Source organism: Melopsittacus undulatus, chromosome 4 (genome assembly GCF_012275295.1).
Source record: "Melopsittacus undulatus isolate bMelUnd1 chromosome 4, bMelUnd1.mat.Z, whole genome shotgun sequence".
Lineage (NCBI taxonomy): Eukaryota > Metazoa > Chordata > Aves > Psittaciformes > Psittaculidae > Melopsittacus > Melopsittacus undulatus.
The window spans coordinates 50,523,598-50,543,135 of record NC_047530.1 but is presented as its reverse complement, the minus strand read 5'-3'; the positions used below and the strand labels follow the sequence as shown (position 1 = coordinate 50,543,135).

The window sequence follows — 19,538 nt, the reverse complement described above, 5'->3', positions numbered from 1 at the left end:
AACCAGGTGCTACTGTCAAACTTGTTTATACATGTTGTTATTATTTATTTCCTGTAGTTAGGCCTGCATCTGAGCAATACAGATGATAAAGAATGTTTCTGTCTCCTGAAGCAACAGAAAACCTAAAACCAGAAAAACCTATAGGGCTGCACCCTGTTGTGTTTCACCTTGCACCAGTGACATGTCCTCACCACTTTCCTACTGAATGCACAGATGAGAAGGCACTTGTGAGAGCTGCAAATGATATAAGAATACTTCTGCCTGCGATACAAACCATGAAGAGGAAGAAATTACCATGTTTCTTAGGCTAGATCCTTCTTCTTGAGTGTTGAGCTGTCCACCCTGCCTTACCAAAACGTTCTAAAACATGACCTTGAATGTGTTATTTTTAGCATAATATGGAGCATCAGTCACAAATTTCCATAAAGGGCAGTAATTTTGGTTGCCTGACTGAGTTTTCACTGAGCATTCTTGAAAAAGCCAGCCTCCACCACAGAATTTCTTGCCACTTTCAAAACCCCCTATTTCCAGCAGGGGCAATGCTTGATAGCGTAACAGAGATGTTACTTAGCAATTGTTACATAGTGAGAGACTGTAACAGATGCAGAAATTCAAGATTAAACTCAATCTCTTCTTCCCCATGGTTTCTAGAGAATTAAGGTAACATCTCCATTATCCCTCACAGCACAAAGCCATTGCTGCTGCCCCCCCCACGCAGCTGCAGAGCATAACATATTACATTACACTGTAAGGTTCAGGAGTACCAGGTGTTCTGACAAAGCAGTGACTGCTTCTCACACATAGGAACAAAATCGACCGTGCCATGCCTGCAATTTTGTCACTGCGTGGTAGCTAGACCACTAGAGCATAGGCTTGAGTGCTCCTAGTATTAGTACACCTGGAAGATTATCCTGGAATTGGACAAGAAATATCATTTCAAAGTAAAACTCTTGAGTCTCCTCCATGTGTGCATCTGCAGAAGGACAACAGGGAAATACAAACCATGGTTTATTGCTATGGAAATGCTCTTAATGAACAGACCAGCATATGAAATACATGGCAACAGTGGATGCAACATCTCAGGATGCCAAGAGCAAGGCAGCAAGTACAGAGATAGCACCTGGTGAAAGAATAAATGCCCAAATACCTAAAAACTTACCAGCATGCTCTAACAGCAACAAAACAAACCCATGGCATATTGTTCCCAGCTCCATCTGACAGCTCTGTTAATTGCACTGGGATTAAGCCTTCCCAGATTTTCCCTAAATTTGTGTCAACTACTTAATAGAATGAACTGCAGGGACAGACAGAGCGAGGCCTGGTTTACACTTACAAATAATTTGCAATACATTCATGTTGAACAGAAGAATGAAAACCAAATAAAAATGGTCTGCATCCCTAACTGCCAGTTCAGTGCCAGTGCTTGGCTCTCAGTTGTACTAGTTAAATATCCATTAGGTGACACAGCTTGTCTGAGCTGGGAAACTTGTAAGCTACATGGGCTAAAAAATGCTTCTTAACAGAAAGGTACTGCTGGTGTACAAGACACAACCCAGTTGTTTCAATAAAAATTTAAGATAGGCTTTGAACAAAGTCTTTGCTGAAATGGTTTACGTGCTATATACAAGGATGGACTACAACCCTTAATTGGGATGGACCAGTATATCGATGTTCAAGGTGCTTATTCTATAGTATAGATGCACGGTCAAATACGTGAGCAAATTCTGATCTCAGTCAATCTACTCAAGGATTGATGTCACATTATTGTTAGAGCTCTTCTGGTGTAATGCTGGTTTTCTTTCCAAGAGCAAACAAAAAATTTTCTTTTTTGTTTCTTTTTTTTCTTTTTCTTTGTCTGTTTTCCAGACAAGGTTCCGGAATATGAAATGCAAACCCATGTAAAATGGAGTCAGAAGTCTTTTAAATAATTTTTTTTTCAGTCTTTTTAATCATGGCAGTCAGGTGAAGTTTCCAACAACTGGAAAAAGGGAAATATAACCCCCATTTTCAAGAAGGCGAAAATGGATGACCCAGGGAATTACAGACCAGTCAGTCTCACCTCTCTGCCTGGCAAAGTCTTGGAGCAGATTCTCCTGGAAGGCATGCTAGGGCACATGAAAAACAACAAGGTGCTTGGTGACAGCCAGCATGGCTTCACTAAGGGGAAATCCTGCCTGACCAATTTGGTGGCCTTCTATGATGGGGCTACAGAAATGATGGACAGGGGTGGAACAGTTGACATCATCTACCTGGACTTGTGCAAAGCGTTTGACACTGTCCCACATGACGTCATTGTCTCTAAACTGGAGAGACATTAAATTGATAGGTGGACCACTCGGTGGATAAAGAACTGGCTGGATGGCCGCATGCAAAGAGTTGTGGTCAAGGGTTCAATGTCTGGCTGAAGATCAGTAATGAGTGGAGTCCCTCAAGGATCGGTGTTGGGACCAGTCTTGTTCAACATCTTTGTCAGTGACATGGACAGTGGGATTGAGTGAACCCTCAGCAAGTTTGCTGATGACACCAAGCTGTGTGGTTCAGTTGATACGCTAGAGGAAAGGAATGCCATCCAGAGGGACCTGGACACACTTGTGAGGTGGGCTGATGCCAACCTCATGAAGTTTAACCATGCCAAGTGCAAGGTCCTACACCTGGGTCGGAGCAATCCCAGGCACAGCTACAGGTTGGTCAGAGAAGAGATTCAGAGCAGCCTTGCAGAGAAGGAATTGGGGGTGTTGGCTGATGAGAGACCAAATATGAGCCAGATTCAGTGTGTGCTTGCAGCCCAGAAAGCCAACTGTATTCTGAGCTGCATCAAAAGGAGCGTGACCAGCAGGTCAAAGGAGGTGATCCTGCCCCTCTACTCTGCTCTTGTGAGACCTCACTTGCACTATTGCGGACAGTTCTGGTGTCTCCAGCATAAGAAGGACACGGAACTGTTGGAACAAGTCCAGAGGAGGGTCACGAGGATGATCATGGGACTGGAGCACCTCCCGTATGAAGACAGGCTGAGAAAGTTGGGGCTGTTCAGCCTGGAGAAGAGAAGGCTTCGTGGAGACCTCATAGTAGCCTTCCAGTATGAGATGAAGGGGGCCTATTGGGATGGTGGTGAGGGACTATTCATTAGGGACTGTAGTGACAGGACAAGGGGTAATGGGTTAAAACTTAAACAGCAGAGGTTTAGATTGGATATAAGGAAGAAATTCTTTACTGTTAGGGTGGTGAGGTACTGGAATGGGTTTCCCAGGGAGGTTGTGAATGCTTCACCCCTGGCAGTGTTCAAGGCCAGGTTGGACAGAGTGTTGGGTGACATCATTTAGTGTGAGGTGTCCCTGCCCATGGCAGGGGGGTTGGAACTGGATAATCCTAAGGTCCTTTCCAACCCTAACTATTCTACGATTCTATGAACTAGCAACCCAGAAGAAAAAAAAAAAAAAAAGAAAATAATTTAAGATAGAAAAGAAAATATAGAACAAGCTAAACCACACTTGCTAATGTATCTTTGGTCCCTCATGAAAACCTGCAAAGCACATGATGCACTATAGTTCTGAGATACAGCATCTTCCTCCTCCTAACTGTTGAGAAACTTTTGCAATGATATTGAGCAAAGACTGGCATGGCAGAATCATGAAAACAGGGTATAACAGTCTCTTAAATAAACCCACTCATTACATTCCAGCACGTGCAGTGGGATGAGGAATGATTTAAAAAATCCTACACTGTTGCTCTGGTACTTCATGATACAGGTTTCAAAGGGTTCAGTCAATATTGCATTCACACTGCTGACTGCATCTGAGTTTCACTTTAAATTCTACTTTCAGTCCAGGAAGAAACTGTGTGAGCAAAGAAAATTATTTTATAAGGAGCTGTATAACTTAAAAATCTCTCTGTAGTTCAGGTCAGAAAACATGTCCTGATAATTCCATTTTTGCTTGAAAGATTGAGGAGGTCATCTTATCCATAATCTAAAAGGCATTTCCTATCCGTAAATGTGGCCAGTTCTACATAGGGCTCAACCAGACCCCACTCGCCTGTGGCATTCTCTGCTCTGTAGACTGGGATAGGTTTCATTCTGCACTTCCTCAGGCTGATTCAGAACAGAGGTTGTTGAAGTGCTGAGAGTCAATTAAAAAAGGTTTTAGCTTGAGTGAATCAGAGCAAAATCCAATGCTTTTTAGCATTTTCCACCAACCTTCAATGAGTCAGGAAGGAAAAGAAAAAAAAAGAAAAAAAAAAAATTTGAATGCACCTGGAACCTGTAGCCCCAGATTGAAACAATCAAACTCATCAGACCCATGATTCACACCTGGCATTAACAGAGACTACAGCTCCAGGTGGCTGTGCTACGGAGATCATGCAGGCTGAGGGAGTCCAAAGCTTTAGATTCCCAGACTAATTGGGTGCCCTGCCTGACAGAAATTCTGGAAATACCATGGGATCTGACCAGGAGTTAAAAGCTCTGGGTGCCAGCCTCAAGACCTTCACACTCCACACCACAACTTTACAAGGCTGAGCCTGAAGGCTAAGCTTCAGCTGGGGTTGCCCTCACCTTTCAGGGTAAATCCTACTGGTTGTCCTTCCCAGGAAACTGAGCATCAAGCCTAACAACAGCTAAGTGTCCTAAAGCTTTCTGCCACTCCCCCATGCAGCTGCTTTGTAGGGTCACACCTCTCTAGATGGGGAAGATGGGTCTGCATCACAGCTGTGGACCCTTGGAGCCTGTCTCAAGACTTTCTGCACCTTGGCTTTATAGCCTAAGGCTCAGAGGTGGCGAAAGTCCCTGAGGAGGCAGGGATTTCAGGGTCTCTGCTTTGTGGAGATGGCAAACAGGACTCCCTAACAGCCTGCTACGAATCCAAAGAGAGCTCAAAAAAAAACTAGTCTTTGATATATTGGGAGTTCACTGAGCCAAAGTTATTTCAGAGAAAACATTTTAGTGAATCAGCATCTTTCCACAAAACTAAGCTTTGGCAAAGGAAGAAGAGAATTCCCAGAAGCTTCAGTAGAGAAAGCAGCGTGAAGTCAAACTATGGTCTGCTTCACCCCAAGTGCAACCATCATGGACTTACAGTGGAAACAGTTAAGAATAAAGCTGAACAGAAAGGGGTTTTAGAGGTTAATTGTTGACAGTGGCTTCACAGGTGGATGACAACTGGATGGCAGAGCACATTTACACATCTTATCCCTGGGAGCAGTTATTTTGCTATCCAGGCATTATGACTGTGATCAAGTGGAATGAACAGAAAAAGCATTCCTTGACTTCAACTACTCCTAACTAGGGCTCAATGAGGAACATTCACTGATGTATGACCAAGGCAGGGCATGAGGATTGTAGACCTTCTGTGTCTTAAGTGTTTGCACACACAGGGCTGTGGGTAGAATGTGTTTGGTACAACAGAGGTTTGAAACAGACTGCTATAGCACAAACCTGTGGAATTAAAAGTAGGGTAGAAAAAATAGGACCAATTATTTTTATAGCTTGTCCAAATGCCTCAATTGATCATACTAACTTTAGAACGCAAAAGGCACCATGCACACTTGACAGGTTTGTTCCTCTGACAGGTACATCACGTGCTGGTGATTCCTGTTTGATTTCCTTCTTTAAGAATACCTCAAACGGGGTTCCTTGTGGGTGTGGTGGGAAGTGGAGGCGGAGAGTGATTCTTCTCTGAAGGAAAATACAATTACCCAACTAACTGCTCAAATGGATGACGAGCGAACAGGCTTTCAATGCACCACAGCAACTCCAGTTTAGAACAACACGCTCTGCATCATACATTCAGTGACATGCCCCTACTCCCAAACTCCCTATAGCAGAAGGGAGCTGTGGAAAAAAAAAAAAAAAAGACCCTTTCATTTTTCCCATGTTTTCCATATTGGAAGGTGCTTTTTTATCTCACTGAACACAGAAGAGAGACTTGCATTCATGAAGTTGTGCTGTGCTGACTGAGTTGCTACTGAAATACGAACTAGGGTCACAGAGGTGGTGGGTGAGCATGTGTTTGTGCACTCATGCTCTTTGATGAGTGCCAATCATTTCTGCAGTTTGTTCATCACCTACACCCTGTCAAACATACACAGACAGACACACACTTCTAATCTGCTCTCTTCCAGTGCTAAAAGCAGACAAGTGTATGGTACTTCTCCAGGTTAAAGATAAACCGTAATGAAGGGGAGAGTATTTTTAACAAGCGCATGCAGCAAACCTGCAAGGGACAATCCACGAAGTGTGAATACTAATTTGTACATTGTAACCTGCATGTTCAACAGCAAGTAAAAGTACAGCAAGTACAGAGAATATGTACACATTTTGGGGAGATTTAGTTTCTTTTCATATCTTTTCGCCATCAAGATCCCTTGGGTTATTCTCCTCTCACAGCAATATGCCAATCAATCAGAAGAATAACAGATGAGTAGCAGCAATTCAGCACAGTGTTTCTTAATCAGGGAATCCTGGAAAGTTTAGTGGATGCTTTAAGACCTTTTCTTTGGGACTTCTGTTAATAAATGGAAATACTTTCCCTTTGACGATGGAAATAGTAATGAAGAGTAATGGTTTTAAACTAAAAGAGGGAAGATTCATGCTAGATGTGAAGAAGAAATTTTTTACAACAAGGGTGGTGAAACACTGGAACAGGTTGACCAGGGAGGCTGTAGAAGTCCCATCCCTGGAGACATTCAAAGCCAGTCTGGATGTGGTTCTGGGCACCTTGATCTAGTTGAAGATGTCCCTGCTCATTGCAGGGGGATTGTCTGAAGGTCTCTTCCAACCCAAACCATTCTACGATCTATGATTCCATTTTCTATTTTTAATATGACCATCTCCAAAATGTTGTGTGCCAGTATCCTGGATTAATCCAAACACAATTCACTGATGAAATAAAATGGCCTTGTTTCTTTGTTCATCTGCACCCAATGGCAGGGGTGTTCAGTGGATTCAGCAGCAGCCTAACACCAGTTCCACTGCAATCAACAGTAAAACTCCTGAACACTGTAGCTGGAAAACAACTAAGCTACCGTTGAATACATTAAGAAAAAAAAATCTGATTTGGCCATATGCAGGCTAGGGGTTGGTGAATTTGGCTTCACTGATGTCAGGGAAACTGTCCTTCTTATGATCAAAGCTGAATTTGAAGCAAGTTACACTATTGAGTCCATTTCTGTGTCTGTCTCAGATTTAGCTTCTCGCTGATGCTGTTTTCATACTCTGGTAACGACTTCTGTAGACAGGGCCTCCAGTCAGCAGCTGAGGACAGCCAGGTCTTTTGTTTGAAAAGCTGGAAAATGAGGTACTACAAAGCAAAGATGCTGCTCTCAAGTATTCCCATCTTTAACTTTGCTTAGGGGAGCCTAAATTTCTGCATCTGCAGACACCTTGCACAAGCACCTCTCTATGCTCTGGACAGAAATAAGTGGTTAGAAATTCAGAGCTCCATGGACTTTAAGGCCACAGAGGCTGTTGTGTTAATCTAGTCAGAGCTAACCATCTTCAACTACTTCCTGCTGCAAGTCCAGCAGCTGAAGCTCAACTAGGATCTAGATTTTAGAAAAACACACAGCAGTTTAAGATGAAGTTTAATAGTCTTTCAGAGGAAAAAAAACACAACACCAGAGTTTCAGGGGGCTTGTTCTAATTAGTAACTTTATCCAGTGATTAGATAGGCCTAGTATTTCTACATTTCTATCTGTCTACCTACACTTTACAACTACTAGTTTCCAAAAAGATTTTTGCCCCCAAGACTGTAATTCGCTATATTATCAAATGTCTATCCTCCTTATCAGTATTTACAGACCATGATTAAGTTATGTCTTAACCTTGTCCTTAATAAAGTAGGTAGATTGAGACCCTTGAGTCTCTCATAAATTAGGAGCTCTGATTGTTTACTTACTCTCTCAGTTACTTTCTGAATTGTGCCAATTTCTAATCTTCTTCCCTGAAGAACAGGCACCTCAAGCAGACATGCTGCATTTCAGCAGTTTTTTCAGCAAAACAATGGCAGTTATTATATGACTTTCTGTAGCAACAGGGGGAAAGACAGAGAAAAAGGAAGAAATCACCATGGGGGAGAAAAGAATGAAAGGGGTTAAAAGGCAAAGTAACAATCGAAAGAAAATGGATAAGGCAGGAAAGACTCAAAGTAGGACAAGGTAGTAAGAAAGTAAGCTGCTATTGAAATAGAAACTCAGGAAGAAGCAAATAATACAAAAAGACCAGTGCCTGTTTACAAGCATGCTTTTGTGAGTTATCCTGGCAGTTCCAAGAAGCTGATCCTCTTAATTATCCCTCCACTCTATTTCAGACAATCAGTGATGTCTGACAGTGATCACTGCATGGTCCTCTCTGTGTAAGAGCACACACTATACCTTTTGCAGAATTTTTCAGGAAGCAGAGCTCATTAGCACCACAAGCCACTGAAACAACCAACAACCTCCCTCAAACCACCACTATGTTTCAGTTGAGCTGCATGAGAAAAATGTGCACTGTCTTTTCTCATCCCCCACCCTGGAAATACCTGACTGACTTCAAGGCCAGCACTGGAGAACTTGGTCAGAAGAAACAAAAGGCATATGGACACAAAGCACATATATAGAGCTCTTGTCTCCAGTCATCAAGCCTGGCACATCTGTGGTTTTCTCAGGATGCCTGTGTGTTCAAGTAATCTGCCCAAGGCCAGCTGTTCCCTTCTCGCTCTTCCCCTTTACACTCCCACTGCTTCTACTACCACTGTCTGTCCAAACAGTATTTCATCTGATGGTTCACCAAAAGAGTAGGTTTGTTGTTTATTCTTTGGAAGGAGGGAGCAAAAGAGAACTGGTGAGGTGGTAAAGGGGAAAGGACTCTTTTGAGTACATCTCATGAGACACCTCGACATTTCCAAACAAGCTTTTGCCATGTCAGAAGAAAGATTTGCTTTAACCTTTATATTCTGAAGTTATAAACTCCAAATGCTTGTGCTGGTACTGAAAAGGCAACCAATAAATAGTGAATCTCCCTGTTCAGGAAAGCTTACTGCTTTACAGACACATTCAGCTTTGTATTATGGGCCTAAAATCCTTCTCTGCTATCCAAAGGTAATTCAGGGAAATTAATGAACCCTGTTTCAATCTCAGGACACTCCCTATAATGCACTCCTTCCTGAAATCTTTTTGCCAATTTGTGCTAGAGCAAGCTAGAAGTACTGTGGGAGGCAGGTCTCCACATCAGTGGGGGTTACCACTGTGTGGCTGAAGAAATACAGCTGAAGCTTTTACCAGCAGTGTGAAAGCAGGAGTGAGAACAGAACCAGCCCTTCTGTTCTCATCTGTGAAGTTATATTTGTAGCTTTGCCCCCAAACCAGGTTCCTAAACAGGCCCAAGCTGGAGCTGGGAAAGCAACGCTGCTCCCCAGCCTGTCTTTAGCAAGTCAGGGCATGACAAAGGAGAAAGCTCACATATGCACTGAGCAGCCCTGTCCTTTGATAGGGCAGCAAGTGCTTGGATGGTACGCTTACTGCAGCTTCTGCTGCATCGTGCCTGCCTGTGTATCATCTCCATAGCAGCAGTTCTGCTAATTGAGACCAGCTGCTTCAATTCCAAAATCTTCTCTCCAGAAATATCGATACTACGACATTATGATTAGAAAGCACTTTACCAAATGCATCTCAATTCTGCACAGCTCAGATGAAGAGCAGCTGCAAAAAGAAGGGACAGTTCCCTGAACATACAGAAAAAAAACACTGCAAGAACACTGGAGAAATGCAGGCTGGAAGAAGCAAGTCAAAACGGAATAATGATGGCAGAGAAAGCAGCCTGCGGTATATGCTTGTGCCTGTCATTTTAGATGTTGAAAGGACCATGAGCAGACTTCTTCCTTATGCTCGAGGATAAATGGCCACAGCACTGCAGTGTTACAGCTTCGTGTGGCAGGTGTGTGTATTTGTCAGATGTAGTTTTCTGTCCAAGGATGGATTAGAGCAAAATCCATCACAATCTGGGCCTGGTTTAGGAGAGTAGCTGTGGTCTTGAATCACTTGGCTCCAGGGACTGTTCTGCACAGCCCACTGGCAAAGACAGTCACTGGAACTGATAAGCTTGTGGGAAGATTTACAAAGCAGGAATGCCACCACACCACCATGACTTGGCTTCACTGTTGGCTGTTTCCCTGTGACTGCTGACTCCATGCAGCAAGCTGTCAGCTGGATGCTTTGCAATGATCACTCTGGAACTGCCAAAAGCTGCAAGCATTTTTCCCCATCAGACAGGCTGGATCAAGCTGGCTAACAGCACAGTCAATTGCAAATTCACTTAGAAGTCTTAGGCCCTGTCTGTGACCATCAGGCACAGGACATTCCTGAAGGCACCTGGTTACTGAGTTTATACAAGAACTGGGCTTTATACAAGAACACTTCAATCCTATCCGTTGTTCCAACCTCCTGAGTACAGAGAACAGAATCCTTAAAAGAGAAAAATCTGACGAAAAATGGTCTGAAAATGAGACTCACGATACAACAGGTGATCCTCCTGAGAAGGATGCTGTGCAACCTGACAGAAAACATGGCACGCTTCAACACGCAGCTGTGTAAACAAGGGCCTAACACACCATTTCTCTACTCAGATTTCATACTACAACTGAGCAAATACAGCACAACCAAAGCAGAGAGATCACTTTGCTATGCTAAGTGATTTGGTTCCTACTCTGAAAATCAATGAGGTAAATAAAATGTTTTATACAGATATCAGACAGCATCTCTCAGCAAACAAATACTTATGTTTGGAAGATATTCCTATGATGTTACTCTGGAAAATATTCAAAGTGTTTAGAGACTCATTCAGATTTTACCATTTAAACACTTTGCTTTTGTTGTGTTTGATTAATCTCCTCAATCTCCTTTTAAAGTTCAAGCTTTCTTACCTATTTCACTTTCTAACTTTTGGTCTATATTAGAAGACTGTTTGAATCCACAGTACTACATTGAATACTTCAATGAAATCCCAGAAATGTAAGTCTCACCACACTACAATTGAGTTTAAACTTAAAAAATCCTTCTCTGGAAAAAATGAACTTACATTGTATGCATAACATTCACTGACTGCATATTCCTTTAATCTCAATTTTCTTTCTGCTCATAGTAAGGTTGCTATACTTACTTGCACTGGAAAACAGCTGACACATAAGTACATATATGAAACAGCAGTGTAAAGATATATGCTCCATCTGCTTATAGCAAGTTAAATCAATAAAGTGCTCTACGCTGTATGCAGATATGTTAGCGTCATTTGCAGGTGACAGCTTGATAGAATTCTGTCGACTGCAGTACAGTTGTGTTCCCTCCTATCAAGCTGAATTTAGCCCTTCTAGTCACCAAATCACATGAGTAAACTTTATGCATGTATTTATTTTATTTTTAGGTTTCCAAGATCAATCAATGACACTCATGTAAGGAGATTGGTATTGCAGTGCTAGGTAAAAAATTAATTAAGCTCTTCTGAACACTGCAGTCATTGGGATAGACTCTTTGATGGATTCCAATGGCACAGCTCTGTGCCATTCAAACAGAATTATGGCTTTAAACAGTCATGGACTTTGGTGCATCAGATCATGACAAACTCATGCAGCAGTGCAAGCAGTAGGAGTATTCAAACAACAGATTTCACCAGCCTCTTTTAAATCTCTTCCTATTGACATCTGTACACCTCAATCTGCAAGGTACTGTAATCATTATGTACTGCTGCATGGTGGACATCAAATGCCCTACACACATCTGCCCCAGCAGAGAAGCAACAATGCTGCAGCTGCCCATTTATTTTGTTCACAAAGCACAGGAATACTTCCATTTAATTTCAGCTGCTGTAGCCTCCCCCATAACTAGATTATTGTTATCATGCTCCACATGTACTGACAAGGATGTTTGTTATACATAATTAAAGATATTAATTTTGCATGGAACAGAAGACACAGAGCCAAGAACTTAATTTTTTTCTTTAAATCTCCCATTAGAAAATTACCTTCATTAGCACCGACTCGCTGAGCTTCTCTCTGTTGACAATTTTTATAGCGACCTTCTGACACGTGACACAGTGAACCCCCAACTTCACAAGCCCTGCAGGAGAAACAGAGCAAAACAGAAAGAAATAACTGGTTAGAGACAGTTGCTGTTGAGATTTTTGTTATTAGGATGCCACCCAGCATTTGGCAACATTAAGTAGTCCCTCCTCCAGCTGATAAGGTCTTGTGAGTAATGAAGACCCTGCAGCCCACATTGTGACCATTTAGCAGTGAAGCTGTGAACATCCTTAATGCTGCTGCAGCTTCTGCCACTAAAGCTGTATTTTGTTGAAGCACTGTTTTCCAGCTCTCCCCACTCAATGGGTGTTCTACCAATAAGGAGTAAACTTGTGCCAATTTAACTGCAGAAGGCTGAGGGCTTTTGCTGACACCCAACATCAAAAACAGCTCAGAAATCAACAAAAAATAAATGGTCAAATGTCCACAGTGTTAACATGGCCTCTACATTTTCCTAGCTCCTTCCAAAGCTTTCATGATCATAAAAAGGTACTTAATTATGCTTTCCCTTACTGTTTGAATTTACTATGCTGTATAAATACTGTGATGAATGCCATTGTGGCATGGAGGAACATCAACATATGCTGATACAGTTCGAAGTTCTTTTCATTTGGTATTATTTACTATGTTCTTGTCCTCAAATAACTTATAAGTGCTATTACACGATTATATTGGTGAAAGGATATGGATATCCCCAACAGGATCGGGATGTCTGAGGTATCACCAAAATATGGAAAAAACCTCCAAGAATTAAAAGAGGTAAGTAACATATATGCAAGCAATATTTTCTGCAAAACTTTTATCTAAATCTGCTGACTTTTGTGCAAGTACATTGAGGTATCTCCCACAAGTAAGTTTAAGATGGTCCACTGAACTCTCAACTCTTAGTGCCATTAAGAAAATTTGTACCTGGAAAAAATGGTACTTTCTAGGTGTCACTCCAGTGAGATCTTGTTTGGTTCAGCTTTCACTCGTGTCACACATGCACAGGTAGCACAACACCTGACAGGCTGGATCGCACCCCACTCCACACACAGGATATCAAATAGCTATTTAGTTTAATTCAGTCATAACTGAAGTAAAAAAAATGGCACCTCCCTGGTGTCACTGAGACCTGCTGGGCTTCACAGAGCATTTATGAGCAATGGTATCTTACAGTAAGAAAAGGTGTAACTCAGCTCACAGCTCCTAAGTTGAGTTGCAGTTAAGATCCTGATCTCACCCCCTGATCCAAACCCAAAACCAACATCTTGCTTTATCTGCACATTGAACAAAACAGATCTGCAGTCCAGTGAAATAATGAGCACAGGACTTCACAATTCTTATCAAGGGATGAATATATAGACTATTGCCTTACTATAAACTGTCCTCAGTGAAATAACCTGGAGTTTCATCAGGGACTCTAGCAATCTCCTGCAGATCACTTGTCCATCTTTTTGCTACACAGTTAATCGTAAATTTGGAACCATTAATCACTGGTTATTATGCCGAGAAATAAAATTCCGACTCGCTTCCAGTCACATCTCTATTATGGTGTGTTCAAGTGTTCTGGATATTTCTAGTCACATAATTTCTAAGTCTCATCTGGTTAAATGCTGACATCCTTACTTTCAGCTGTGACATAAACAAGTCACAAAAATTAAGAGTGCAGCACAGTGACAAATCCATTTGAAACTGTATAGCTATAGCCTGTCCTCTGCCTGAAGTGGCTAAGCACAGCTGGGGGAAGATACTACAGTGTCCAGCCATGCTTACTCTTATGTCTAAATTTTGTCTATAAATTTATAATATATCCACAGCACTACTGGCTCAGTTGTCACCATTCATAGCAGCTGCAGCCATACTTATGCTTCTTCTCTTTGCTTTTGTTCTGTGTTCGGATAGTGGCTACTTGGCCACATAGCTTGTCGAAAGCGTGCACAGTTTCAATCTGTGCTGATTGCTTCCTTCCTGATCCCAGCACAAATCACAGCCCTACATCACTCTTAGAGCACAACCATATCACTCACTACATTGCCCTTAGTTACACTTCGAAATCTCAGCAGAACTTCTAGCTCAGTCCTTTATAGCTAGACTCCCTGGATCTGTGCACTGTGCTGCAGTGTAATGTGCTGCAGACCAATTATTTTCAGAGGTCAAGAAAGGTACACAAACAACTGCTCTCTGTAACTGGTCCTTCACCGTGAAGAAAATATAATGGCTTCTTTCTGGTATCTCACATTTCAGGTTTTGATTTCAAATGTTGCTCCCAAATCAAGACATCTGTCCCACTGAACCTGGCTGAACTGTAAACTATTCTTCCCTTTCTTCTTCCTCAAGCACCCTGTCATTAAGTCATAGAAGGGTTTCAACCATGAATTTCTGGGATGCCACCATGCTGTACAAGCAATCTTTACAGCATCCTCTGTCCTTCTGGCTACTTACCTACCACAGAAACTCAAAAATTAAACATAAACCATTCTGTTTACTCCAATAAAGAAGTTAATCAACTGTTACAAGACATCACACACCTTGCAAAAATCACACTGATACTGAACCACGCTGATTTTATACTGAATTAACTTCACTGACCTCAAGAAGGCGTTCTTGATTTACATCACGGTACCAGAGGACAGAATGAGAAAACAGGTGTGAGATTTAATGCATTTTCCTTTTCTCCTGATTCGCATATTAAAAATAAAGAAAAAAAATGCACAGTCACCACTGTCTGGTTTGTGGAGATGGAAGACAACCTCTGAGCAAGCCCAAGACTGCACTTTTCACTGTACCAAATTCACTGAATGTAATTTTAGGATAAAAATAAAACAGGTCACTCTGCCTTGCCTCTTCCTCCCTCCCTCCTTCCCCCTGGCACTTCCTTTTGACATTTGCATGCCAGGCTAATAAGAGAAAACAAACAACCCTCTTGACAAGTCCATCTATAGGATAAGGAACCTGCCACTATGAGGAAATCCTAACCAGCTTCTGCAGGAAAGGCTCGTATTCAGAAACTCTGTTTCTGTCCTGTAATTCCAGTCTAACACATAACTACCCAAAGATGGTATTTGGGGATTTGAACTCCTGTGGGCTCCTGATGCTTAGGAAGCCTTTTTACTGACACAGAGAACATAAACCAAGACGCATTATTTATTTGTGCAATGACAGACCCTTAGAAGGAATAAGAAGCTACTATGTGGCTTCAGAGTAAATTGCTGAGCTATTATTGACATGGAAGGGGCAGAAATGCCTGCTTAGAAACAAGTGTCCGAGGTGTGTTTACAGAGTTGTGGAAAAGGCTGTGGGTCTTCCAGTTCTCTTTCTCCTGTATATGCAGATGTTAATGAGCACCTTGAATCTATAGTAAGCCTCCAATTTAAATGCATCAATAAGTTTGGCACTTGTAAAAATTGTCAGTGCATTAACACCAGCACAGGTACCTGTGTGGTCCCCAAAGGAAAAGAAACAAGGGTGCTGCTAAGAGACTGCTTTGCACTGGCTTGGCATAAAGCAAGTCTGCTAGGCAACAAATAGAGCTTGAACTTGTCAGCCTCATGAGTAATTAATCCCTCAAATGTAGACAAGTAACCTTTGTGATTGTTACAGTTAACTCTGGTCTGTCCTGGCAGAAAATCTAAGGCTCTGTGGGAATCAAGCACTTGAAGTTTGCCCCAACCACCCACATAGCTGTCACACATACTCTTTCAGGCACACTTCAGATTTCCATCCACAGGTGGTTCCTGCAGGCTCATGGGCACTGGCATGTCTTTCAAACAGACTGTTACATCCTGTGAGCTGAAAACATTGAGCTGCTTTTGATCTTAGCCAATGAAGTGCACCAGAACCAGCTCTATAATTTCAGGTTGGGAAGTAAAGAAGGAAACATGAACATGCTGAAACATAAGGGGATGTACAAGCTAACATTGTCTTTTCATTTATAATGAAAAGCCACAATTTGAAAACCATTTTGAAAACTAATGAGCATGACCCCAGATGACACAAGGGAAGGATGCCATTCAAGCAAGAAGAGCAAAGGCAAGCATACAGGCCTGAGGCAGCCTAATGCCATACCGACCTGCTAACAACTATGCCTGCACATTTTGGTGCTGGTAAACTCCCACTCTGCAGATGCTTAAAGACATGTAGATCTTCTCTGAAAAGAACAGGAGCTTATGTGATGAGCAAGGGACAGATATAGACCATCTGGACAGGTGGACAGCCCATCCTGAAGCAGTACAGAGAATAATCCTTTATTTAACCCAAGAAAAATGTACTGTGGGGATAGAGAAACAAAAGCTTCCCTCCAGCTGAGGCAAGATACCCACTGTGAATCCTCAATTGCAGCAAGTCATGTCTGTGGCCTACATTGCACCTGGCAATCACTTCCATGACTTTTCAGCCAAGGACAGGGTTTCAAAAAAGGCTGATTTACTTCTGCCTTGCATCTTGTGTAGCAATTTTCTCTAACACAGACTGAATAAAATAGTAAAAGTTGTGCTATTCCATATCCATGTTACAGTTGTGTAAATAGCAGCAAGAGGAAACACAGCTATGGATAGTATCACCTTACTAATGATCCTGTTATTAAAAACCTTCATTAGAGAAAGAAACATTCTGGAAACAAGAGGGAACTGTTTTTCAATTCTGTCCAAAGTTGGAGTCTGCCAAAGACACTGATCTGAGACAAATCATCACTGTGTGTGTGAGAGAGACAAATAATGAAACAATTGTTGTTTAAATACAGCACTTACTGTATACTCATTTTTTATTAATAATGTTCACACAGTCTTTCAGAAATGTTAAACACAAATAACTCATTATCCTGATTTTTAACCATAAGGCAATTAACTACTTCAAGAAGCAAAGAAAATTCAGGTACATTTACTACTTTTAATACATATGATTTTTTCCACGGGTAAATGGAAGCTTTTAATTTTCTTTTAAAATAAAACCAACCCAATGCTCTATTTGTAAGTATTGATAAATTTGTGTAGCACGGAGAGCAGCCACTGATTTCAGATTATCTGCACATCGCCTGTTGCTTGCTCTTCATTTCACTTCAGAGCACATTGTCAAAAAACTTCTTTAAAAAAAATCTGAGTGGAAAGCTCTTGTCTGGCCAGCAATATCTGTTTTGGCTGGATAAGTGATTAAAGAAATGTCTAGAGAGAAATATCACTCCTCTTTTATCTTGAGTTAGCTAATTGCCAATTAATTCAAGTCAATGAATACTCTGCAAATGTTAATCTAGGCACCTCAGGACACAAACATTTGTGGTTTACTTCAGGGCTCAGACTAGTACTGGGAACAAACTATCTGGATTAAAGGCAGATCACAGGCTGAACAAACTGTTTTTTAAAAAGCTTAGTGCGTGTACACCATTGCTGCATGAACTTTGTACATATAATTGTTATGTACAAGTAATGCAATTTATGCCCACAAAATGGAGATTGCTGTTGTAAATATTGAAAGTATTTATGAATGCTCATTCCTGACAACTACATGTACTGGCATTTGCAAGATCTGCAAACCTTGAAGGATGCCAGTTTACGAAAATCAACCCTTAAAGCAAACAAAAGCATTAATGCAACTCAAGTGAAGCATATGACAATACTGAAAATGCAATATTCTTGCTCTTTCAACAGTTCTCTGCACAAATGCTGTAGTTTAAATCAGGGTTAAATCAGTTCAGTTACAGTGCCTAGCTGCTGACTGCAGTGGAGTTGCTTTAGATCTACAACAGTGGAAAATGGATTAAAATTTGGCCCACAGCAACACAATTTCCATAGCCATAAAAATAAGGATAATAACAGTTACTTACCTTGCAAAGGCTGGAGGAGGATTAACTGATTAATCCTTACAAATAATATTGGAAAGGGATCTAAACCCTGTGCAAGTTTTACAAACTACAACTAGGAAAACTGCATCTTAAACACAGTCTGGAAGGAAAGCTCCAGATCATTTCTTATTAAGAGCTTCCATTTAATTTCACAATTCTTTTAGCACACAGGTTTCTGGTCTCCTAAAATGCACCTCTTACACTCTTCTTAGCCACACTGGAAAAACTTTGTTACTGCACATCCTACTTGAGGAAACCAATAATTGCTCTTAATTACTCAGTCTTCTCACTGAATAGATGTTTATTTTTCTATAGCAATTGTTATCTCTAATTATTGCATTTAAAATAAACAGAGCCTTATATCAAGTGACAGGCAAATTATATGGTATCAATTTATAATTGCATATTGGGAAAGGAGGTATAGGGTTGTCTAGAAATGTAAAAGGATGAGGATGGAGCTACTACATTGGTAGTGAAGTAATTTGACCATGGGCCCATTTACAGAGAGATTCTAGTGCTACAAGGCTGTTCTGAGGGCTCACGCAATAACTGTTTCTAAACTGAATACACTGTAACTACAGTAGGACTAAAGCCAGAGTTCAAATACTCAGCAGGAGCATAGAAGATGTTCGTCAGTGCTAGGATTCATGTGCCTCAGCTCAGAGCACATGGAAGCTGCACACTAAATTGCTATAGCCTAGATATATTGTCCTAAGCTACAAGCACTATAAAACATACGCTGGCTTGGCCAACAAAAAGGACACAATCCTAAGATCAGATATTCATGAGAACAATCCATCAGCTCAGATGTGACTGGATCCACATGTCTGATATTAGAGAGCAAGAGACACAGACATGTATATATATATATATATATACACAGCAGCTCACCAGGAGCAGGTTTTGCACTCTTATGCCTTAGAGATTATGGTAGGATCATCCTCCAGGCTCAGCAGGATCAAAACACACAGAACCAACATCACCTCTATTGATTTTTATCTTGGTCTCTTTCTTACAATATTTCATAAATCAATATATTTCAGAAACCCTTTGTGCCCCCTGAATATAGCAAAGAACATGACTGTTGAGTCCTTTTGACATGCTCTCTTTCCCATCTTGCCATACACACTCACATGTCTAAAAGAGTTCCCCTTGGGGAACCAGTACACGAACCCTGACAGGCACACTGGATGCTGCTTTTGTGAAATGCCATTATTTCATCAGCCAGACTCTAACAAACTCTTGAAGTCCTCTGGGATCTATCAGCAGCTTGTGATGTCTAGTGGGCTGAGCTCCTATTTCAGATCAAGTCTTTGTTCCAATATAAAAAAAACACTTGGGAGACTAAGCTTCGCTGCCATGAGAGAGGTGCACACTTCAGCTTCAAAAGTGTATGTCTGAAAGCATTTGGGCAGCAAACAGGGAAAAAGCACCCCCTGCAAACAAGGAAAGAGGAGAGTGGTTTCACAGTTTTCACATGAAAAAGGTAAATCAAAATATAACAGATCTTTCCACCGATGCACCAGGAAAAAAATTCTCTTTCTTACATCTCTGGACAAGCATTAGGAAAACTCTGCTTTTGCCACAACTCTCCTAGTGAAAAGCTTTTCTTTCCATTTTCTTTCCACATCTCTTTTAAAAACTCTTCCTGAGGAATGACAAGATCCATGTCCCCCTTC

The 19,538-nt window shown here is 41.4% G+C and overlaps 1 protein-coding gene across 3 annotated transcripts in view; it reads right to left on the bottom strand.

Moving 5' to 3' along the window:
- BRSK2 (BR serine/threonine kinase 2) overlaps positions 1 to 19,538 on the bottom strand; it is a 317,883-nt gene that overhangs the window by 148,799 nt on the left and 149,546 nt on the right. For all 3 annotated transcript variants that reach the window (XM_005149208.4, XM_005149209.3, XM_005149210.3), the window contains exon 2: positions 11,987 to 12,081. In XM_005149208.4, the coding sequence (XP_005149265.1) occupies positions 11,987 to 12,081 (95 nt within the window). The remainder of the gene's footprint in view (positions 1 to 11,986; positions 12,082 to 19,538) is intronic.